Genomic DNA, 24,321 nt, shown 5'->3' on the forward strand with positions numbered 1-24,321 from the left:
CATTCATCACCCACTCAGCTTTTAAACCCCACCTCAGTAACTGCAGCAACAAGGCTTAAAAACATTAGCTATTTAAAAATACATATAACAACCCAGGAAGATGATAACATTCGGAGTAAAGTGTGGAATACAACCGTTGCCATTAGCCTGCAAACCTGCTTTAATAATATGCACTTTAAATGTGTTTGTGGCCACAGTGACCTTGGTTGTTATTATGGGCACCGAGACCTGAATACACCAAAGAAAATAACCAAGGCAGAAGGGCATTGTTCCGATAGCACACCCACACACATGAACAATAAATGACCAAGGCTGGGAAAACATTGTTTGCTTTGACGCAGAAAGGAAATGACATGTATGACACAAAGAAACAGACAAACACACTCACGAATTATCATAGTGGGATGAACAATAAGTGATAAGTGATTTAAAGGAAACAAATAACAACACACGAGAAGAGCTTTCATCTATGATTATTTTTATTTTATGAAACTACTTACATTTAATGCCATTTTACTAATGTTTTTTCAATAAAATAATGCAAGTAATATGAATAAAGAAACTGTACAAATAATACTCTAAAAATATCGATATCAGAGAACTGCCTCCTTATCAGCCATTCAATGTGCCACCAATAAAAAAGGATAAAAGAGTGAAAGAAAATATTTGCTGGTTCAATTATCTAAAAATTCCAGATGCCATTTCCTGTAGTAAAGGAAGTGGGTGGATTGTGCCTCAGGAAGTAGGCATTCCTTCACATTTGGGCACCTTAGACATTTTGGGGTTTTTTATTCGCTGAGTAAACACGATAGCATTTCTCCGGCTGTCCAAAGAGAGCTGCACTTACAAACTTATCATACAACCTTCATTTTTCTCTGCTGAATAATTACATTATTGCTTGTGAAAATATCTCAGCTCCACAGTGAACACGTGAAGTTCTATTACTTGTATCGTTCCTTGTGTGAAATACCCGCAGAGAGTAAATGAATACTGTACAGTGAAACAACTGCGGGGAAAAAATGGGGTCAGACTGGTGGCGTGCTGTAGCGGATCTCCATGTTGAATTTGTCCGGCGTCTTGGGAAGAGGAGGCTTCTTCAGCATTTTGTGCTTCATGATGATTTCCTCGTTGGCATATATTGGGGTGTCTGCGTCGTCAGAGTGGTACCCTGACTGATATCCACTCGTCTGATTGGATGACTCCGAACCCAGAGACTCTTTACTCTTGCACCGCAACAGTTGGCTAAAGAGTCAAAGCAAGACAAGGACACATTTAAAACAGATTCACAGGGTAAAAAAACAATATGAAATAAACCACTCAAAGAAAGCATGCAAAGGCTTAGTCCCCACCTTAAGTTGGGTGTGGTTGGTAGATGTTGATTCAGACCCTTCATCTCCTCTGGTGAGAAGTCCATGCCACTGTCTGTGTGACCCTCCTGCCAAGAAGACAGCACTTAAATGAACTTAAGTGGTTGCTGCATGGCGGGAAGGTATTAACTTTCAATCACATTTGTTAGTGCCCACTTTGTTGTTTTATGAAATGGGAATTGAATGATTATTTAATTATCAATTAGCTGTATTTGTAAAAAATATTAAGCAATTAAGAAAATTCATTAATAGATATTTGAGGGTTTTTTTCTCTATTGCACAAAAAGTTTTGCTTAATACAAATTAGATTTTTTTTTTTTTGTTCGTCTGAAAGTTATTGTCCTAGTTCAAAAGATTTTTTGCATTCTTGTATTCTCCAAAATGTCAGTCAGGGATTTTGCTAAAATGTCACATCCATTAAGTGTCCTCTCTGGCTAACAAATAATCTTTATTTCCCATATCAGTGATCCTGTTGTTTTAACTAAACTCTAAGAAAACCTTTAAACACAAGACAACACAAAAGTGTAAAGTCCAGTAAAACTGGAAATGCTTCTGAGCGTTTCAACAATTCAACATTTCAAAGGAGAGCTACAACTCAGGACACATAAAATCTTGTTCCTTCTAAAGGTGCTGATTGCTCTTTGTAGACTTTTTGAAGACTTTTTGTACTAAGTAGATTAACTGTGCTCTTGTTTTATGAATGAGGTGGTTGTTAAATGTGTAGTTTTACACTAACCATGACACTGCTGTGCGCCACAGGGACATCTTCAAATGTCTTCACACTGAGGGGACGACTGCACCTCTCATTCTGTTGGGACAACCTGTACAAAGAGGATGTGTCAATAAAACCACAACTGAGTGCTCTAGCATTAACAAAATGAGAGAAGCAGTGGACAGAAGGAGGTAAGAGCATGACGCTGACCCAAGGGATGATGGGTTGTCATAGTTAAGCCGGGCTTCAAGAATTTCGCCACTTTGAGGCCTGCTATATGGTCTCCTGGGGTCAGGGGCTGCTTGGCATTCTTCTGCTTCACCTACTGTCAAAGGTATATAGTCCTTCCCATCCTGGAGATACAGAGTACGTTACTGGCTCAAATACACACTGAATTAAATAATTATACATAAACAATTAGAGATATAACCTTTAAAAATCTAATACATAAGCCACATTATAAATCCATTTCAAATATATGTGATATTTTCATATTTGCTGTCATTTGCTTTTTGATTTTGTTTCACCTAAAAAACTTGCCAAAGCTCCCATAAAAGGCATTCAGGGTATGCTGCACAGATGTAACAATAGCACAGAGAAAGAGATGAAACTAAGGAAGCTTCTTTGTAGCTGACAATATTTAAGTGTTGCTGAAGCACAAAGGAATTTTAAATATCCTATTACTTATGAACACTGCTGCCTTTTTGTTTAGGCCGGAACTGACCTGCTGGGCACTAGCCTGTAGCAGGTTTCCCAGGTGTTCAACCAGTTCGGTAAATGTTGGCCTGTCTGTGGGACGATTCAGCCAGCAGTCCAACATGGTCTGGTATCTGAGAATATGGACAATGAGGATCGCAATAAGAGCAAATGATTCAAGTTACATTTCTGTAAATCGTTCAACCGTCACTGTCTACTTACATCTCAGTGGTGGCATATTCGGGTGGTCTCATCCTGGTACCTTCCTTAAGCCTCCTGCAGAATGATTCATCAATGCAAACACCCGGATAAGGAGAAGCCCCTGAAGAAGACATTACAGAAGTTTCATTGCAGATATAAAGTGGTCATTAAGCAGTGTTATGTGATTACTTCTAAACTTAACCCTTACCCAAGGAAAAGATCTCCCAGAGAAGGACGCCAAAGGACCAAACATCACTTTGCGTGGTGTATACGCGGTCAAATATGGTCTCAGGAGCCATCCACTTTAGAGGGAGACGTGCCTGTGGTAACAATAAAACAGCAAATTATTCCTTCTTATGCTTTATTTGTGTAAATGAGTATGTAATAAAGTGAATAACGTTTACTATCCTAATACAGTGGTATCTGGTAATGTGCATGGATATAGTGGATAGCAGGTGAACATGATACAAAGATATCAGACAGGTCAGAACGCCCATGCTGACCCAGGTCTACCTACAATGGGCACAAGAGCATCAGAAGCTGACTATGGAAGAATGGCAGATAGCTTTGGTGACTTTCACTGTCTTTTCAATCATATGAACACCTGGGTGCACAAGGATCATTTAACTAGGGAGGAGAAAGCAACAGGATGAACTTTTTGAAGAAGGCAAGACAGGATCCTATTTGGCACTAACATTGACTAAAATGAACTTCAGGTAATGTGTTGGTGAATGGTGTGATAGGATAACTTGAGTCTCAGCTTCAATGGGTCAGAACTGATTTACAGCATGAGGGCAGCCCAAGCGCTATTAGATTAGTGCTTCTAATGAAGGGACACACTGGTGGAGTATCGGTTAAGAGGACTCACGTCTCCTTTGCGGACATAGTCCGGGTCTTTGTAGACATCTCTAGCGAGACCAAAGTCACAAATCTTCACCACATTGTTTTCTGAAAGAAGGATGTTTCTGGCCGCCAGATCTCTGTGAATGCACTATCGACCAAACAGAGACATTTATATTCAAAGCATGGAAGAATTAAGTAATATCTCCAATTTCAATGCAGATTTGTGCACCAAAAAATTCAGACACTTGTGATTTCACCTTGCGAGAAGACAGAAACTCCATTCCTTTGGCCACCTGGAAACTGTAGCTTATCAGGTCTTCCATGGTTAGATGGTCATCATCTGAACTCTCTGTAATAACGGGATTTCACAGGAATAAATACGAAGCCTGAGTGGCACCACAGTAATGTTATTCTAAGTTGTCTTCAGAACCTTTCTGAATGTCCATGTTGCTGCCTGAAGCCCTGTCTGAAGTGGTAGAACAGACCGCTGTTCCTGTGCAGATGTCCAGCTGGGCAATCTTCCCCAGACCCAGATCCCCTTCAGTCACATCCTCCTCTGCAGACACCCACCTCTGGCTATTTACTCGCTTCCTCTGTTCACCACATAACAGTTAAACTAATGAAAAAATCCCAACATTTCATGCAGGAATTGTTTGTATTGCCTGCAATATGGTTCATGTTAGATACAATCTGTGGACAGTACAGAACTGCACTACTACTTAATGATCGGTCAGTCTATTTGATTGTGTGCAACCATCTGGATTGTAAACCACATCAGTGGACTGACTGTGGTTTACTGGGTGCATGTGGGTTACACATAATTTACCTTGTAGGGGCTGTATTCTCCGCGCTTGCTCTTAAGGTAGCTGGATAGATTTCCATGTTTACAGTATTCAACAATAACCATCAGCGGTCCTGCAAGCAGAAGGAAGAGAAAGAAGTTTAATTATCAGAGGAAGAATGAACATTAACACATTAAAGGACAACAGATGGCACACTGATGTTGATTTATAAAGATTATAAGATTCAAATTCATGTGAAGAAAAGTTGCATATACAGGACATGCTTAGTCAGCTAAAGTAAATAATGCACTTGGTTTGACTGACCCCCAGGTTTCGTGCAGGCTCCCAGCAGGTTGACCACATTAAGATAATGTCCAATGTGGATGAGAATTTTCAGCTCTGACATCAAGGCGCGGTACTCACTTGCTGTGGCTCCCTCTGCACATAGAGATAACATTAGTTCTGCGTGTTTGAAGGTTTTTATTGTGTTTGCTCGCTGTGTGTAATAAAAGGAGGACAAAATACAAACCCTTAAGCATCTTGACTGCAACTGTGGTGCATGTGGTCGCTTTCTCAATGCCGAATGCAGCTGCTTCTACCACCTGGCCAAATGCCCCTCGTCCCAGTGGGTCACCTTTAAAGTAAAATGTTTGTCATGACCAAAATCCCTAAAAAAAATACTTTTAGTACTTATGATTTTAAAACAACTAGTTTTTAATAGAAATATTGCAACTAGTGAGGACAGTGCTAGAAATTTTAAAATGCCAAACTAAGGTGGTAAAAAAAAGCTTCTGGCAGGTATGATGGTTGTTAGCATGCTGAACATGAAGGAGAAGCCTCTTTCAGCTGCTCCCTTATTCACAAAGGGTCACCACAGCAGATAGCTCAGATGGCCTTCGTGACAAAACACTAAAGGGACTTTTCACATGTTAGGCAAATGTGTAACCCACTATGCTATAGGGCCATTTATGTTAGCTGAGCTGTTCCCTGATCTTTCTACACTTGTAGGTAAGTGTAAAGGTCTCTGAGATACTCCAAATGATACAGAATTCTACAGCAAGAGTCTACTGACAATATCACACCTTCATTAGCTCCCCATTTGCTAACATATCCAATAAAGATTCTGCTTCTCACTTTAAAGCTTTCAGTTACATGGTACCCCATATCTATCATACCTCCTTCATCCTTATACCCTTTCCCTGTGCTGCCCTACACTCAGCAGCTCTATTGACTGCTCCTCGTTTCAAACTTAACACGATGGCTACCAGAACCTTCAGATGTGATGCAGTTTTTCTTTGGAACTTATTACCACTTCACTTTAATCAGCTAGACCAGGGCTGCCCAATCCCAGTCCTCGAGAGCTACTATCCTGCAGCTTTTAGATGCATCCCCACTCCAACACAGCTGAATCAAATGGTTTGATTACCTCTTCAGCATGCCATCATGTTTGGCAAAGGCCTGATAACAAGCCGTTCATTTGATTCGGGTGTGTGGGAACAAGGATGCATCTAAAAGCTGCAGGACGGTAGCTCTCGAGGACCGGGATTGGGCACCCCTGAGCTAGACTTATCAGCCCAGTTCAAATAGCAGCTCAGAACTCAGAAGTAGGTAGTGCTAGCATTAGCCATTTAATATCATTCTCCTATCCAAATATTGGCACAGTTTCAAAACGCCAAAATGGCAACAGACAAAAATTCATCAGGTTTTGTTTTGTTTTTTGTTTGTTTGTGGGGGGGGGGGGATGTCAAAGTGTCTGCTTTGACCATCTCAAGCATCTTATCAGCCATTGTGACAGGAAGTATCAAAAACAAGTGTTTCAAATCACAGCACTGATCTTGAACTTTCTGTTGTATTTGATGTATATGGTGCAAGTCTTGATTGACTGGCTTGTTGGTCTATGGGCTTAAAAACAATATTTAGAATCTCATGATTGCCTATTTTTGCCTCTGGCTGGCCAGTGATCAAAACACTGAAAGTTTAAATCAAATGTGGGCTGTAACTTCATGTAATGTTTTATAAACTCTTTCATAAGGTAGGCACTGGTTGGTAGCAGCGCAGATGTTTGTTTTAACAAGTCTTCTCAAAGATTGTTTGAATGCTAATCATGTCTCACCAAGTTTCAGCCTGTCCCGGGGGAATTCCCATTTGCTAGCATCGTAGGTGAGCCTCTCACACTGCTCATCCATTGGCATATCCTCTGAGTCAAGGATCATGGAGAGGTAGCCGGTCTTCAGATCCACTCCATTTGGCTGAAACAGTGATGCAGTGGCAAATTTTAAAGACAAACAGAGATGTAACATGTAAATTAATGAGCTGCCATTTCTCTCAGTTATTCCCTTTCACCACAATCAAAGTGTACAACAGTTTGCCAGTGACTCCCGTGGCCATTCAATAAAAGGGGCCTACTCAGTGTGGTGGGCCTACGTGACTTAGGGGAGCAGAGAGACTCCCTGTTGTTCCTGGATACAAAAGAGAGCAGCTACTGAGGGCCAGAGCAGTCACTTCCAATCAGCCGTAAATGCCTTACAGTGCATGTCATTGTACTCGTCAGTTTTGTTTGTAATTTTTTTTAATGGACATCATCCGTGTGCGTAACTGGAGGGGAAAGGGGAAGGAAAAGTACAGGAAAAAGAGGATGAGGAAGTTCTTACTCTCTTTCTCCCGCGGATGACGAAGACGATCAGTAACCAGAAAAACATAGCGATGACCACTGACCCAATAGGAACAATCAGCTCCACATTAGTCTTCTCTTCTGCACCTTAGATATACACAAAGAATACTTTTAAAATAAGAATTTAAAGGTACATGACATAAAATGTGTAATGGTATCACAGAACAGATTTTACTACATGCATGACAAATTTGAGGCCCGTGTTTGAGGAAAAAACAGTCGCAGTGGAATGTTGGTTATAATTTCAGTGAGGTGCCTTGGCAGCATTTCCTAAAGTTCAGACAGGTTTATCATTGTTTTTGGCCTGTTCACATGTCTATGTCTGTGTTTAGGTTGGAGAAAGGAGACTGTTGGAATCTGGACTGTAAGCAAACTGATATTTTATCTAGTCATAACAAATGGTCAGGAGTCAGAATGAATAACTACTGCCAAAGACAACTTGGAAAAGGTCTATCAGAGCCATTGTAGTGTGTCGCTGCGTGCTGTAATGGGCCCTTTCGTTCCACTGCTATTGAGCTTGAATTATTTGGGGGGCAGATGGGGTCAGAAAATGGGAAGGTTACACTGAAGGGTTGTTTGCAGGGATCTTTCTCATCCCTTTGTGAATATGACAGACATGATGGACAGTCAGATTTCTGATCACAAATTTTTCGTTAACAGCACACCCCCACAGACACCTGTGCTAGTTTCACTTACTCTCTGGCTATATTATTTGTTGGCCATTTACATCATTACGCTACGGTATATTTGTAATAGAAGCTCTCCATTTTTACTGGTTAGGTATTCCTTTTTTTAGTTAAAAGCTGGTCAAATGTGTGAGTATTACTTTTTTGTAATATGTAAAAATCAAAAAATGTTATTAAAGTGACGTGCAATTGCTTGCCTCCCCCCACCCTCATACACAGGGCTTTTGTTGTGAGAAGGTCTGTCCCTCTACCCCCTCTTTTAACAGAGCTGGCGCCTGAGCAGAATTGTGAGCTACTGTAACTGGGTGCACATTCTGCTGGCGGGGAGACGGTCACGTAGGCTCTGCGTCTAGTCAGTTCATTTGTTTGTTTTTCGCTGTGTCCCTGTGTTTGGTACAAAAAGACTGTGGACAAGAGAGCAGAGGCTGGAGCTCAGGCAGGGCTGGCCTTTCCCTTTGTCCTGCCGTCTCTTAATTGTTTTAGATTTAGATACTCCCAGGAGGATGTGCGTTAACTGGGGTAGCTTCCTGTCATGAGGAAGCAAGGCTATTTTTATTTAGATCTTTGACATATAAAAAGTAAAACTATGTGCGATGTGAATTTGTGAAACCTTGAAGCCAGATATAACCATACAGTCTTTTTAGTATTGGTGGAATTGCCAAAGGGTTTAGGCCAAAACCTTTCACACAGACAATAAGATATTCCTGATTTTAAGCTGAGAATGTATTACAAACAACACAAGACACCCGGGACAGGCCCAAGGGCCCAGAAGGTCAGGGAGACCCTGAGTCAATGACAATGACATGCAACATGCAGAGAAACTGCAAGAAATAACCACAAAGATTTTTAAAAAAAACATCTGCAGGTGGACAAAAAACAAGACAAAACACAACCCCAATGAGAGAAAAAAAAACACATTAAAAAGCATCTGCAAGAAGCAGACATGAGTTACAATAAAAGGCATCATCTTACTTAGTGACTGACCTTCAGTACTCAAAGAGGCCTGTGCTGTGTCACACCCAAGGCTGTTACATACAGTGCAGGTGTACAGACCACTGTCCTCCTTCGTCACACGCTGAATTGTCAGACTACGGTTCTGCTGATTCAGAGTAACACCTGAAAGGCAACCAGATGTGTTGTTTTGCAGCTCTTGTAACTCATGAAGTAAATCAGTTTTCAGTGAAACGCTGCGAATGTCTCACCTGAGCTCTCCACAACAGTGTGGTTGTTTTTGGTCCAGGCAACAATCGGGTTTGGCGTCCCAGCAGCCATACAGCGGAGAGTGACTGTCGAACTTACTCTAACCTTTTGGTCAGTGAAGTTATTAAGGATCCTTGGAGCCTCGAGGTCTAAACATCAAAATTATAAAGATTATTTTGAAACAAATGTATGATTCACTTAACAAACCCTGACCTATTCCTTACAAAAAGAAAATGCTGTGAGTACATCTCACCTCTGAGAGAAACACTGTGTAGCAGGCAGGTTTTCTCCCCAGTGATGATGTTTACCACCTGACAGGCGTACAGGCCCTCGTCCTGATGGGACGCATTGCGAAGTGACAGCTCCAGAGTCACATTGGTGCCAGGCTGGGGGGTCAGGACAGCATGCGACAGTGGAGTAGGCTGCAGAGTCAGTGAGCGACAAGGCTGCGCCAATGTTCCCTGCTCTGACTTGGAAACGTTGGTCACACGAAACCAGGTGAGGTTGCCGTAGATCAGCGAGTCTGCCTTACACCGCAGAATGACGTGATCCTCCTCCAAAGGCCTGTTAGAGGGAGACATAGTCACCTCGAGGCCACCTAGGGATGGAAACACATGGGTAAAGAATGAGTAAGGATATAAGAAAAAGAAGAATACTGAAAAGGCTGTTTATATGATGACAGAAGTCACACCATCAGACACAAAACGATTACAACAAGATGCTTTTTAAGAGGAGAAAAAAAGGATGGAACTTACGTGTTACATGGAAAAAGATGACACGTGAATCCTTGCCTACTTTGTTCGCAGCCGTGCATCTGTAGAGGGCGTGAGCCTCAGCTTTCTGAATCTTTAAAGAGCTCGTGATTTTCTAGAGAAATACATTTCATCTGTTAGTTACTATTATTTAGCTAAACTCCAAATACCGTATCGTTCAGATATCGTAAAATTCTTGGAGCAAAAGGGAAAATATGGTGTAATCACAGACTTTTTGTTACCTTTTGAGCTTGATCAGTGTCAGTTCTAATTGGTTGTACGTGGTTGTGACCAGTTCTGTTGCTGACATCTCTCCAATTTGTGCACTCCTTCAGCTGTGATTCAGACCTAACAAGTCTTGACCTGATGGACAAAAGTGAACAGAAGAATCATAAAACACAAATATCCAGCTCTGATCTTTTTTTAAATTTTTATTAAATGCAAAAACACCAGCTGTGTAAATAGCTGCACAGCAGTTTCCTCTTTCACTCTGATACACCGAATTAGCACTGACAAATGGTACACAAAAAGAAGATGAAAAGAAGCTGGCAGGTCTTTCAGAATGACGGCTAAGTACTTGTTTTTCCACTTTTTTTCTATTTACCAATCCTACTAGTTTAATTGTTATTCTCATTTTTAACTGCTAATACACCCAAATACAGCGAGAAACACCATAAAATTTAGTAAACAGGGAAAGAAAGTAAGTAAGTAATAAGAAGAGGTTTAGCTTTAGCAGGAAGAACCTCTTTTTTGAAAAAGAACATGACAGGAACAACAGGAAACGTAGTGCAGGACAGAGGAAGTGCTCAGATGTGTAGAAAGATGATAAGGAATCTGCTGCTGGTGTTGTCTGGTCCCTCACACACACACACACACACCATCCTCCTTTCTATCAACACTGTGAAATCACAACAGGAGTCTTTCGTGAGGTTGTTGTGTAACCGGCTGAATATTGCATCGGCAGGGCTGTTATCTTAAACAGCTGATCGAGTGAGCACAAACACTAGGTCAGTACAAGTCGTCCAAAATTAGTGAGCACATTCTAAGTCTGAATAACTGACATGGTTCTAAAAATGGACATTGTGAAGAGAATGAATCACATCCGCTGATTTGCATCAGGTCACAGTGTGCTCTCATTGTCTCCCCTCTTGTTTTGGTCAACATCACGAAAGCAGCTATTCCTCTTCTATATCAACAACCTGTTGACAATGAGTGACTCAAAGTCATGTGACTACTCCATGCATACACAAAAAAAAGTCCCGAACCGAATGTATCTTTCTGCCCTGAACCTGTCTAACTGTGCCACATGTGAAAAAGTCCCAACTTTAACATTTATGTGTGAAAATAGCCTCTTTGTTTCTCTTTTACACTCACACTGAAGAGTTGACTTGCATGAAAGCCTCTGGGCAGTCCTCTTTGGACATCCACTCCCACTGGATGTGTGTAGGTACGGGAAATCCACGAGCGGTGCAGCTCAGAGTCGTGCTGCTGCCGTACAGGTACACATCAATGTCCACTGCCATCTCCTTCTCTATGATACAAGGAGGAACTGCAAAGGAAGAAGTAGAGTCATATCCACAACAGGCAGCCGAAAATGAATGTAAAAGGAAAAGAAGAGGAAAAAAAACACACCATTGACCAGCAGCTGGAAAGAGCGCCTCTGTTCCTCTTTTGTAATTTTATTGGTCAGGATAACTGTGTAAATGCCAGCGTCTGTTTCTTTAACTTCACGTATGACGAGGGCATCACTCTTCTGTTTTATTCGGTAGTCATTCAATGGGAGGTCATTTTTAAACCTGGGAACACAAAGTAAGAGTAAAGTTACAAAATCCATCCAGTTCTGAAACTGTAGCTTTAATGCATGGAAACTGCTATGCATAAAGCAAATATTGCTGTGAACACACCATTTAATGATGGGTTCAGGGTAAGCTGAGTACTTCACGGGGATGTATGTAGATGGTTCTCCCACATTTACCTCCCACACCTTTGTCCAGGGCTCTTCCATATCAATAAAAGGTTTTTCTGGAAATACAAAAATCACAAAAACAGAGAAAAGATCAATTTTTTAATGACTTTCTTACAATTATTATTTTGGCTTCAAATGAAGCAAAAACCCCAAAACTATCTGAGACCATACAAAACCATACAAAATGATTCATTTGATTCTATGATTTTGCAATTGTTTCTAGGAAAATCTATCTCAAACTTCACGTGTAATTTTCTCCTGATGCTGAACAAATGTAATTTTAGGAAAGGGAAGTTAGAGATTTTCAATTTAGACAATTTCCAAATCCTTGAAAGTGGTATTAAAATTTATTAGATGGCTTAAAAGCATAACTGATTGCAATAATAGGAATAAGAACAAGAACAAGTATTATTATTACTAATAATAATATTACAATTCAACTGCATCGGTGTGATACTTAAAATTAATTGTCCTGTATCACTGTCATCAAGATAAATGCACAAATAATAAACAGCATGTTGTGAGAGATTAAATTTGTGCAAAAAAGATGAGAAAATGAAAGGAAAAGTATTTTTTTTAAAATCTGAGAAAATAACACAAACAAGTTTATAAAGATGAAAAATATTATTAATGTTAAAAAAAAATATTAGCAGAAATTCTGGGGTTTCAAAGAGGGCTGAATTAGGGTTTTAATTATTAGGATCTGTTTGATGTCAGTGAGGAGAGACATCTCAGACACATCTCTCCAAGCACAAAGCCCAACCCACCTGCTGCTCAAACATTGTGTTTGCAAAGGGCAGTCAAAAGATGGAGGAGCTAAAACAACTTGTCTATAAGGAATACTTTGAACTGTAAATCAGGCAAAGCCACTCTAACAGAGACAAAGATTAAAGATGTGGCATCTGCCTTAGCTAACAATTTAGGTTCCCAATCCAAAGTACTACAGTCAACACCATCTCAGTAACATCTGTAGTTCCTCAGGAAACCAATGATGTTAAATTCCCATGAATAACTTAATGTTAAGTTTTACCAAGTAGGAACAGAAAGCATCCTAACTGGAAACATCACAAACTAGTAAAGGCTGAACTTGGCTCAACCAGAAGGCTCTGCAGCAACAATATAGAAGCATCTTTGATATTGCTTAAGTGTTATGTCAGCATACAGCATACTGTAGGATATTTTTTTCTAATGCATAAAACGCCAGTAATCAAATAACATAAACTAAATAATTTGTTTCAGTTAAAACCTACTCTGAATATTTAACACAGTACAATCTTCAGCTGTCTTCGAGCTTAACAACTACATACATATTTTTTGTGAATGCTGAATTATTGCTTGACTTGGAACTTTTTGAAAGTTTTCAGCCAACATAACAGGTGTTTTGTTTTCAGAGCACCCACCATAAACTGTAAGAAATGCTGAAGCGCTTTTCTCCATCTGCCCACTCGAAGCAGAGCAGATGAATTCTCCTCCGTGAGCTACCGTCACATTCTCCACGATCAGCGTGTTTGACAGCTCCAGAGAGTTCCACAGCTTCTTCTTGTGGGGAATTGTGTGGGGCGGCCTTGAACCATTGACCGAAGTCTGACAGAGGGAAGACATAATGTATAAACACACAGTTTTTAAACTCACGTGACACTCATAATGGCTGTGATAACAGAATGTGGGAGGGGTTTTTTTTCTAGTTTTACAGAAATTAAAGATCAAGTGTTGCCTCAGTCCAGACAGCTTATTGTTCCCAGTAATGTAAGCAGTCAGAACATCAAAAACACATCTGGTCACCTTTGCACTTTGGTGGTACAAGATGAAGGCTGATGGATTCCTGAAAGCAGGAAGTAATGAATTTGTGCAAAGACAGCAGGAAGAGAGATACAGCACTTCTGGTATCTCAGTCTCTTCTCATCAGTAAGTCAAAGAGGCCAACCTAAAGGTGGACTGTTACGCTTTTCCTTATTTTCTGTCATGTTTATACTGTTACAATGGAGAATGCTCAAATTTTATGTTCCAAATAAGCTCCAAATAATGAGATCAGTGTATATACAAAAACAATTCTTGTGAGACAAAAGTTCAGGCTTAAGACTGCTATAAATAATCAATTTCAGACCATTTTTGTACTCTTTAGATCTTTACGATGCCTCTGAGAGCAGATATCCTCTAACAATTTTGATACTTGCATCTTAGGCCCAAAATAAGTTCAAGTTTTTTGTTTCTCAGGGGGATCCAAAACTATGAAAGTTGTCTGACGTGTCTCTTTTTTCAGACAATGGATAAACTGAGGAGCTTCACCGGTGCTCATAATTATTTTTCTGTAGTTTGTATTTGTAAATAATCCACAGCTAGTACTTTCTTGACATGAGCAATATAACTTTTCTTTAAGACTGTTACATAAGTTCATTACAGGTTTACAACGATAATGAGAACAGAAGAGTGTGGGGTACTGACCAGAGCCCCACCAGAGTGCGTCCAGTTGAATTCGATGCCCACGTTCAGCTCTGTGAATGCAGTGCATCTCAGTATGAGCTGCTCCCCCACAGACAGCCTTACATTGTTGGGGGTCAGGGTGAGGTCATAAATCTTGTATCCTGCGGAAAAAGGAGGGAAGATAGTAAATCGACACACTATTGTTCTCCTGAGACTACAGACTCTCTCTGCACCAACACTCTGAGCAACAGAGTGTTAGTGCAGAGAGTCTTTCACCTTACAAAGTCAAAATTAGAATTCCTGGTAAGTTTCGGTGTTATTCAGCTCGAAAAAGTCACATATAGGTGTTTTTACAGCCATAGCATTGACAACTGATAACTTCTCTTTGTATCTTTTTCCATCTTACCAACAACAGCCACAATGTAGAGCGGGGACTTAAATGTCTCGTTTCCAATATGAGTTTGGCAGGACACAACACCAGCGTAGCTGATCAGATGAGTGGGAACAGTGAAGCCCGTCCTGGCATCCCACACAGAATCCTTCCCATCCGGATGAAACTCCTTTACTGGATACTTCTGACAAACACACAAATTTCATGATTCCAAACAGAAATGTTTAAAGAATTTCACACCAATTGCTTTACACATGAGCACAGCGTGTAAATAAAACACCACATCTGGTAAACACAACTGTTTACCAACCTACATCTTCATAAAACTGCTTTACTGACAAGAAGCAAAGACCAGAAACAGCTTCTTACGATGTTTAGTGTGACATTGAGATTCTCCACCGAGCCCCGGCATGGTATTACCACTCGCTCCCCTTCACGGATAAACACCACCTCATATTCCTTTTCAGATGGCACAAATGGCACCTTATAATCTAAAAATTAACAAACAAATCACAATAGTAGATGTATTTCAGTGTGTGAAGTTGATAAATCCCATATTTTCCTTCATATAAATGGATGCTTGAAAAAAAAATACAACAACAAGAACAAAAAAACAAGAATAAACTTAAAAAGAGTTATACCTTGAACAAACACATAAACTGCTGCTGAGGTTTTACCATCTTCAGCTTTCAGGCCTATGTAGAAACACTGATACTGTCCAGTTTCATTGACAGTTGAATTGATGATTGTGAGCCTTTTGCAGAACAGTCCTGATCCGCTGCAGTCACTGATAGAGTAACGAGTGCTTATAGCAGGTGTGGTCCACCTCAAATTCTGCCGACCTCTGCAGGAGAAGAAACAAGAGAATTATACTGCACATGCTACATGACCGAGTCGGTGAATTTAGCCAGTGATGGGGAGCAGTAAACAACATTTCTCTAATCTAGTAGTTTATCTGCATTTTGAGGTAGTTTGCCATTTAGCAAATTTTTTATTTACATTTTGACTCAAGTAGTCAACTACTAACACTACTAGGTAGGTATAACTCTTGCGGGCAACTGTGGTTCAGGGGATTGGGAATCGCATCTGTAACCGGAAGGTCGCCGGTTCGATCCCCGGCCTCTCTGTCCTGGTCGTTGTGTCCCTGGGCAAGACACTTTACCCTACTTGCCTACTGGTGTTGGCCAGAGGGGCCGATGCTTCTGTCAGTCTGCCCCAGGGCAGCTGTGGCTACAGCTGTAGCTTGCCTCCACCAGTGTATGAATGTGAGAGTGAATGAATAGTGGTATTGTAAAGCGCTTTGGGTGCCTTGAAAAGCGCTATATAAATCCAATCCATTATTATTACTACATTAAATTTTAAGCAAAAGAAAGTACAGTATATTAAATTATAGTATTTACTAATTACTATTATTGTTCCAGTGTTGTAATATCTGCCTATAAAAAGTTCCATTTTATTTTCTTCATGATTTTTTACTAAGGGGAGAGATCAAGTGAGCAGACTGTAATTTTCCTAAATATAGTTGCATGGTTGTTTTTGCAACTAATGTAGCTGCCCCCTGCTGACCATCAGAGAGAATGCAAGTTTAAGGCGCATTCACATTACGTTCATATTTGAGAATCTACAACTGCGTCCGTTTTATATCCACAGTCTATGATTAAAAGTAAAGTGGAACTTAAAGGGCTATATTGAGGATTGCGGAGAAAGTTTGCTCTACAATTAAGAGTGAAACGGAGCTGTTCATATAGGCATGAAGCTAATAAACTTTGAGTCATACTTACTTTTACTGAAACACAGGAAGGAGAGATGATGTCATAAACAACTCTGAAACTATACACTTACTTTCAGAGCTATGACAATAGAAAAAGCTGAATGTTTACACTGGAAGAACGCTAGTTACTGCATTAGCAAAATTAGTCAACTATACGGTAATAACCTATTACACTTTGTTTAGTGACGGTACTGTCCTTGTGCGATCAATACTGTGTTTAGTCCACATTTTCCTATATATAGACAGTTGCTGAGGTTTCTATTGGCGAAAAGTGTAGTTATAGTTCTGGGAAGATCACACTATATAGCATAGGCTATGGTCAAAGGTTTATATACACTCAAAATAGGCAAGAATGCCATGGTATTTGGGGGGTTTTAATGAACTCTTGAAACTGTATACCTTTAATGACTTTAAAAACAAGATTGGGTACAAAAGTTTGAATTTACTTGGGATTTTTATAATCCACACAGGGTCTAAGTTATACATAGAGGCTCATATATATTCATACATTTCCACTAATATTTGGGGAAATGTCCCTTAGCAAGTTGCACCTGGACCAAATGTTTTTGGTATCCATCAACAAGCTTCTGGCATAATTCTGGGTTAATATTTGACCACTCTTCCTGGCAGAATTGGTAAATTTTATTTAACCTGGTTGGTTTCCTTGCACAGATCTGGCTTTTAAGAATAGTTCATAAATCTTTAATAGGGAGGGCCATTCTAGAAGATTAATGTTAGCCTACTTTACCCGTTCCAAGAATCATTGTCCACTATTAGTGATGCTGAACAATTTAGAGATAGTGTTTCATCAATATTCCATCCACTTTGTACAATGTAAGAGTACCACTGGCAGCAAAACACCCTCAGAGCATGATGCTACCACCAACTTGCTTGACAGATGGTACAGCGCCCTTAGATTTGAAAGTCTCATATTTACTGTTCCAACAATACTTCTTGTCATTGTGGCCAAATTACTCAATCTTTCTCTTGTCTGACCATAAAAGTTTTCTCCAAAAGGCTTCTTGCTTGTTCATGTGGGCAGCTGCAAATTTCAGTCAAGCTTGAAGGTATTGATTTAAGAGCAGGGGCTTCTTTCTTGATCAGCACCCGACCACCAGGCTGATGTACAGCTCACTTCATTGGAGACAATGACACTGTTGTTCCAGCAGTTCCCATTTTATGGCAGGTTTGAGCCTTAGTGGTTTCCCTGGGTTGTTCTTGAAAATCCTAACCAATTTCCTCTCAAAGTGGTGACACATCCTAATAACTTGTGTTTATGTACAGTTGTAGGAACTGATGATCTTGGAAACTGCAGATTTTTAAAAATGACTCCAAGATACCTTCCAAACTTGTGTAAATCTACACTTCTCCATCTTAAATCCTAAGTTCCTTGGGCTTTCCCACTGGTCTGAGTATTGGTCAGTCCAATGAGTGTTGTCAAATAAATCTCTTTTATGCGAGCCTAGCGAAACTACCAGTTGTAGTCAATCATGATTACAAGTTAATAGGCCTTGGACATGTAAAGTTAAAAGACATTGTAGAACCTTCAGCACCTCTTATTAAAGGATTTAACTCAATGTATATATTTTAGCATCCATGTTCTTACTTTTGACTGTGGATTAAAGAACAGACTAAATAAAGTGGAAAAATTGTGCACCTTATCCTTGTTTTGTTTTAATCATTAAAAACGAATGCTGTGTAATCATTAATAGCCAAAATGTAGCATGACCTTCATCTCCAGGATGAATGTAAACTCCTGGACACATCTGTATATGTCTAATCCTTACTTTACCTTAATTGTAATAATAAGCCTAAAACCAGGTCTTCGTTTTCAAGCCTGCCAGTGAACAGCTGCCAAAAACTACCAACACCAAAAACATCTAACTTTTACAAAATGTTATCAAATGGCCATGTTTTTACTTAAATGTTATTCATTTATTGACTTGGTCTTCCTGTAAAAAACAATTACGCCAGTCAGATGTTCATGTTGTTTATATAAGGAGTTCTTGAGAACACATACTGTGCAGGCACCTTTTGAACAGAGACAATGACACGCACACGTTTGTTGCATGTGATGGGGGCATGAATAAGTTCTAGGGTAGTTTTGCTGTTTGGCAAATCTTTTGGTGTGAAGTAAAAAGTTTGTAAAACCAGTTTCCCCAACACTAGCGTCTGTAAGGTGTATGCATAGCCTTACATACCTGCATGTTAGTTCAAGGTTGTCAGATTTGTTCATCCTATGGATGCCATAGATATTTAGTGTCGGTGGATCAGATATAAACCGCAGTTCCGCTGCTGGAGAGATTAACAGTACAAATCGGTCACAGCAATGACTTACTTTTAACACAATCAGGGTGATGACATAAGTCTCTACAAACAATGATTAAATGAAGGTTTCAGAGATCATGGCCCTGCTGTTTTAAATAAATGCACATAAGATTAAGATTAAATCAAACGGCACAAGGTAAAAACTGAAAGTAGAGCACAGGAAAAAAACAGTCTCCATTATAAGATGTGCTTTGTATCTGAGTCTCTGGCTACATAGGGCCCTTTTTCCATTGCTGCAGCAAATGGCGGAGCTGTGTGAAAACAGGAAGCAGGAGAAGATGGGCCGGGTCAGGCTCAATAGTCTAGCACAGTGTGCCTTAGGTGGGGTTCCTGTTTCTGAGGATACAGCCTGCCCACCACCTCCCTGTGAGGCCCTAAAGGACATAATACATTGTATGGAAAAAAAAAAAAAACTAAGTGTTGAGCTGAGCTGATGAAGTGGACCTTAATGATCTCAGAAGAAAAAAAAAGTTTAAACTGTTGAACAACGTAGCACATTAGCAGAAACTGGGTACTTTTGTCATTTACATTTTACAACATAAGAACAAGTAATCAGGCCACAGTTCAAACGCTTTTCCTTAAATGTTTCCTCAAACTGGACTGCAGTTCTAAAGTGATATCAGCAAAGACAAAAACTATAGAACAATTGAGGACAAAGTGTTTGAAATGTCTTAGAAAAGCGGCAAAAGCTTTTATAGAGCTGGAGGGTGACTTTGAGTTGACAGATTTTTTTTTTAAAAAGAAAAGATCAGACAGAGATCATAATCTAATATATTTCATGTTTCTCAGCTTAATCCGTTATTAAGATAGACGATTAAATGGGGATAATATTATTATCTTACCAGCAAAACAAGTGATTTCCAGAATAATGCCCAGTAGTGGAATGACGGACAGTGTCTGTGCCATCATCCGACAAAAGACAAGGACAAAGTCCTCATCAAAGTCCAATTAATAACGTTACCGTAGAAATAATGATAATCCTACTGCCTCATTACCAATCCATTAAAAAAAAAAAAAAGCTGTTTCATATTCCACCCCAGAGAAAGTTTGAAAGTCATAAAAACAGCCTGCAGTGGATGGTGATCAGCAGTGGCTAAAGTGTGACTGTGCGTGTCCCCATGGAGCTTTTGCGGTTGAGGATGGAGAGACGCGCCTCGGCTGAGCAGTGTGCCTGCAGGGGAGGAGTCTCTCTCTCTGACTCTCTGTAAAATTACCAAGGCGAATGCAGCCTGCAATAAACTTCTGGGCTTATTGCCCAGTTGATGGGAGGACTTACTGAACTTTGAGAGAAACTTGGGAGACTTAAGAACTAGTGACAGCCAGGATGCATAACCCCCTACTGAGGAGTCGTAAAACTGTTTACACCATAACTTTGACTCCTAGAGTGATAATCATAAAAATTATACATTTATTAAAAGGAAAATCCCATTACCAAAAGCATTAAGAAAACGTGTGTTTATAAGTTAGGGTTAAGGACCTGTTTTCCCTCCTGCATAAAAGTAGAAAGAAGCCCAAGAGTTGCTTATTCTCTCCTCCATGTGACCTAAAGCAACATTAGCATTCAGGTCTCACCAATATGAAACCAACACCAAGATCCATTTTTGCCTTGATTGCCATCTGCTGAAGGAAATGTGCTTTCGGATCCTTTTCGCAAGAGTTTTAAATAAATGCCAAGTGCTGTCAAAATAGAAACCGATGAGAACGAAAAAAACAGTAGGCCGTAGGTCACAGAACCAGAGTCATGAGGCCTAATAATAACTAAATCCTTGTTTCCTTGTAGATTCACTATTGCTACAACCAACTTTTAAAAAGCAGGTTACTATGGTTGAATGAGAATAACTTTATTTTTTTACGCTTCTTCTAGAACACACAGTTACAACGCCACATGAAAGTTCATGTTGATCATACTTTATTCCAGCGCCGTAAAGAGGCGTACATCTCCCAGCGAACAGACCCTACGCACTTCCATACAATCACAGTGCTCCTCACGTGTATCCTGCTGGAGTTGCTTTGCGTGATTCTCAATCAACAAAACAAACCGGCTACTTGTGCTTAACAGCCACTTTGTTAAGGAAAACTTTTAAATTGTTCCTTAAGGTAAATCTTCAATCAGCCAAACACGTGACAGAAACTTACTGCATGTAGTTTTGGTGCATAACCGGAAAGTTGATTCTTTTCATCTGGGTGCAGCGTTTTCAGTGGGAGGATTGTAAATACAAGAAATAGTGGAAAGCACAATACGTTTAATTAATAAATGTGCTGAAATCGCTATATTACAGACGCAGTTAAAAATGTATTCTTCGACGAGTAAAAACATATTTAAACATGTTGTTTGTGTGTGCTGCAGCTTGTGAACTTAAAACAAAGACAATGGATATCAAGGATGTTGGTTAAATATGATTTTAATGTAATTGTGTAGATGCCCTCAGAGGGCAAAATTTCTTTCAGTTAACACTTAAACATTTTTAACTCTTTTCAACACAATTTTCAGTTTTTTCACCACTTTTCAGCACAAATACCAGCTTTTTCAGCTGTTTTCAGCAAAAACCTCTTTTCAGCAGAAATTCTGCTGATTGAACTCTTTTCAGCAGAAATTCTGCTGATTGAACTCTTTTCAGCAGAATTTTCACCTCTTTTATGCCCAAATTCTGCTTATTCACCTCTTCTGAAATTTTTCAGCCTTTTCACCTCTTATTAGCACAAATCTCAGCTGTTTTCAGAAAAAACTCTTTTGAGCAGAAATTCTGCTGATTCATCTCTTTTCAGCTCATCTTTTTGCTTCTTTACCTCTTTTCAGCAGAAATTCTTCTGATTCACCTCTTTTCTGCAAAATTTTTAGCCTTTTCACCTCTTATCAACACAATTCTAAGCAGCTTCTGCTAATTTCACCAGAATTGTCAGTCTCTCCACCTCTTCTTTGTGAGAATGAGTTTGGCGAGGTGAGATGCGTTGCCGCCTTGAGACCAGAAGGGCCAGGTTTGAATTCTGCTCAGGGCAATGTTTTTTTGGGGGTTTTTTTCAACTTTTTCAGCTTTTTTCAGCCGACATCTTCAGCATTAAGGCATCCACACAGCATTTTCGCAGGAAATGCAAATTTTTCTAGTTTCTATATGAAGTCCCCCTCTTTACAAATACAGTATGGTGTTGTCTAACTGTGTGACAAAAGACTGCATTGATCGTGGCTCAAGAGTTGGGAGTTCGCCTTGTAATCGGAAGGTTGCCGGTTCGAGCCCAGGCTTGGACAGTCTTGGTCGTTGTGTCCTTGGGCAAGTAACGCGCTATATAAATACAGGCCATTTACCATTTTACCATATCATGAATTTGAAGATGCATTAAAAATTTTTTTGATATTTTATAATCAAATAAAACAATATTAAGATATTCATAGAACAATTAATTAACCGGTTAATTAATTAATGTAATTCTGTAATTAATGTCACCTTAATAACCTGCAAATTTACAGGATCTCTTGATTACTGAATACAGACATTAAGTAATGTAACAACTGTGTTACAATTCGGCATTTTAGTCATCATGATTATTCACAAAAAAAAGAAAAAAATATTTAGGCTTTTTCATGTAAGTTTACAGTTCCTGGAACAGGCTGAAAATGGAGCACTAATGGTGAAATGCAGTATGACTGACTAAACCTAACTAATGACTAATGTCCCTCCAATGCTGATCGGGTAGCTTCTTAATAATTGGAAATAAATTACAGCTGTAAAATAATCAAAGTATTAAGCTTTAGTGACACAGACTGGGCCTTTTTACAGGGTCAAATATATCAGTGGATCGGGTTCCATTACCTACCCAAAGATATCTGTTAAGGTTTGGAAAAAGAAACAGATAATCTGGGACAGTGCCAAAAACATGTCAGGAAAGCAGGGCGCAGCTTATACCAAACCCAACTGACATTTACATTAGGACTGCTGCCTTGAAAAGAGGAAAGGGATAAAGGTAATACCTGGAACTGATTAACATCAGATTGTGTCCCATTTTTGTATTTTTCCAGAACTTCAAACGTGTGATGAATGTAGTGCTTCATTTGATGAGGAGGGAGGAGGCTGTGTTTTGATGCTGGCATGGATTCAGGAGGGTTGAGGGAGATGATTGAGGGCTGTGTGTTATGCACTGCATCCACATGTTTCCTGGCCTGGTCACTTCTACTGGGACTCTCTGAATACTAAACTGCCTAGCTGCCTTGTAACCATCATTTCCTGGAGGACAGTCTACACTGAATTCCTTTCTGGAAAAGCTGGAATCAGAAACATTTTTCCATTTTTCTATCTCTGTTTATTTTTCTAAATCCAAAGAGAGGTGATTGCTTTGAACTCTGGCCCACTCACAGACAAAGAGAAATGTTTTCATAGTTTAAAGCATTTCAGCAAAGGAGAGGAAAGAATGAGGTGTGTGTGGTTGTGTGAAAGAAAATATTTTACTGTATTTTGCAATTTTCCTGAAAAATTACAATATAATAATAATTATTAGTAGTAGTAGTAGTAGTAGTGACTGCTAATTTGTCCACCATTAAACTGTTGTACTAAAATCTACAAAAGAGATATATGGATAAAATGTGAGCTTAACCTCTTAAGCCTCAAGCCTACCTGATTTCCTGCCTTTTGCCCCTGTATCAGGGGGCATTGGGGCTTAAGAGGTTAATGGTATAAGACTTTCAGCTGTTGTAAGCTGTGACTTAATTAGGCACAGCTGTCCAACCGTTCGTTCAAGTGAATATCTAATCAATCACATGGAAGCAGCCCATTGTACTCAGACATTTAAACATGTTCAAGACAGCCTACTGAAGTTCAAACTGAGCATCAGAATGTGACAGAAAGCTGATTTAAGTGACTTTGGTTGTTTGTGAATAAGAGAGGCTGGTCTGTGTATTTCAGTATGCAGAAGAGCATATCTTTATGCACAATATGTTGAATTTTGAATGAGATGGACCACAACAGCAGAAGACCACAATGTGTGGCAGTCCTGTCAGCTAGGACAGGAAACGGGAAACTGAAGGGCTAACAAGGGCTCAAAATCGGACAACAAGAGATTTGAAAAATGTTGCCTGGTTGATTTCTGCTGCCATATTTTGACGGTAGGGTCAGAATTTGATCTAAATGCATTTATGATTCAGGCTGGTTGGAGTGATGTAATGGCATGGGGGATATTTTCATGAAACACTCTGAGCTCCTTAGCACTTACTGAACATCATTTAAGCACCATAACCTTCCTGAGAATTGTTGCTGAACATGTCTGTTATGACCCGGTTTTGCTAGGGGACAGGGAAGATAGCATAAACGAGACCCTCACGAGGGAGATCAGTTAAGACAAAGTTTCATTTACAGAAAGAAACTCAGAACTGAAAACCGATAGCGACATTTACTACAAATTACTTGGCAAATAACCAATACAAATATAACTTGCTCACGTACAAGTAGAAATTAAAGCTAGCCTCATGGGCAGTAACACGAATAAACGCTATTCAAACAAATTCCACACCTTAAACAGGGTTTCACAAGCTAGGCTCACAGACAGAA

The 24,321-nt window shown here is 39.7% G+C and overlaps 1 protein-coding gene across 2 annotated transcripts; it reads right to left on the reverse strand.

The window, feature by feature from the left end:
- Positions 1-461: 461 nt before the first annotated feature.
- Positions 462-19,935, reverse strand: kdr (kinase insert domain receptor (a type III receptor tyrosine kinase)). 2 transcript variants are annotated; one of them, XM_080878682.1, is made up of 30 exons: positions 19,630-19,935; positions 18,661-18,754; positions 15,330-15,532; positions 15,058-15,179; positions 14,704-14,869; positions 14,319-14,458; positions 13,277-13,460; positions 11,815-11,932; positions 11,543-11,706; positions 11,285-11,459; positions 10,153-10,273; positions 9,914-10,025; positions 9,412-9,756; positions 9,161-9,307; positions 8,943-9,074; positions 7,253-7,359; positions 6,715-6,850; positions 5,131-5,235; positions 4,926-5,039; positions 4,646-4,734; positions 4,250-4,412; positions 4,077-4,168; positions 3,845-3,967; positions 3,185-3,296; positions 2,998-3,097; positions 2,804-2,909; positions 2,290-2,432; positions 2,104-2,188; positions 1,350-1,435; positions 462-1,242 (listed from the first exon to the last, which is right to left on the reverse strand). In XM_080878682.1, the coding sequence occupies exons 1-30, from the start codon at positions 19,694-19,696 to the stop codon at positions 1,026-1,028; spliced, it is 4,068 nt and encodes a 1,355-aa protein (XP_080734808.1). In that variant the 5' UTR covers positions 19,697-19,935; the 3' UTR covers positions 462-1,025. The 2 variants fall into 2 exon arrangements, with proteins under 2 accessions (XP_080734808.1, XP_080734807.1); XM_080878681.1 differs by having other exon boundaries at positions 14,704-14,872.
- Positions 19,936-24,321: the final 4,386 nt, after the last annotated feature.

This window comes from Rhamphochromis sp. 'chilingali' (assembly GCF_963969265.1).
Source record: "Rhamphochromis sp. 'chilingali' genome assembly, chromosome: 3".
Taxonomy (NCBI): domain Eukaryota; kingdom Metazoa; phylum Chordata; class Actinopteri; order Cichliformes; family Cichlidae; genus Rhamphochromis; species Rhamphochromis sp. 'chilingali'.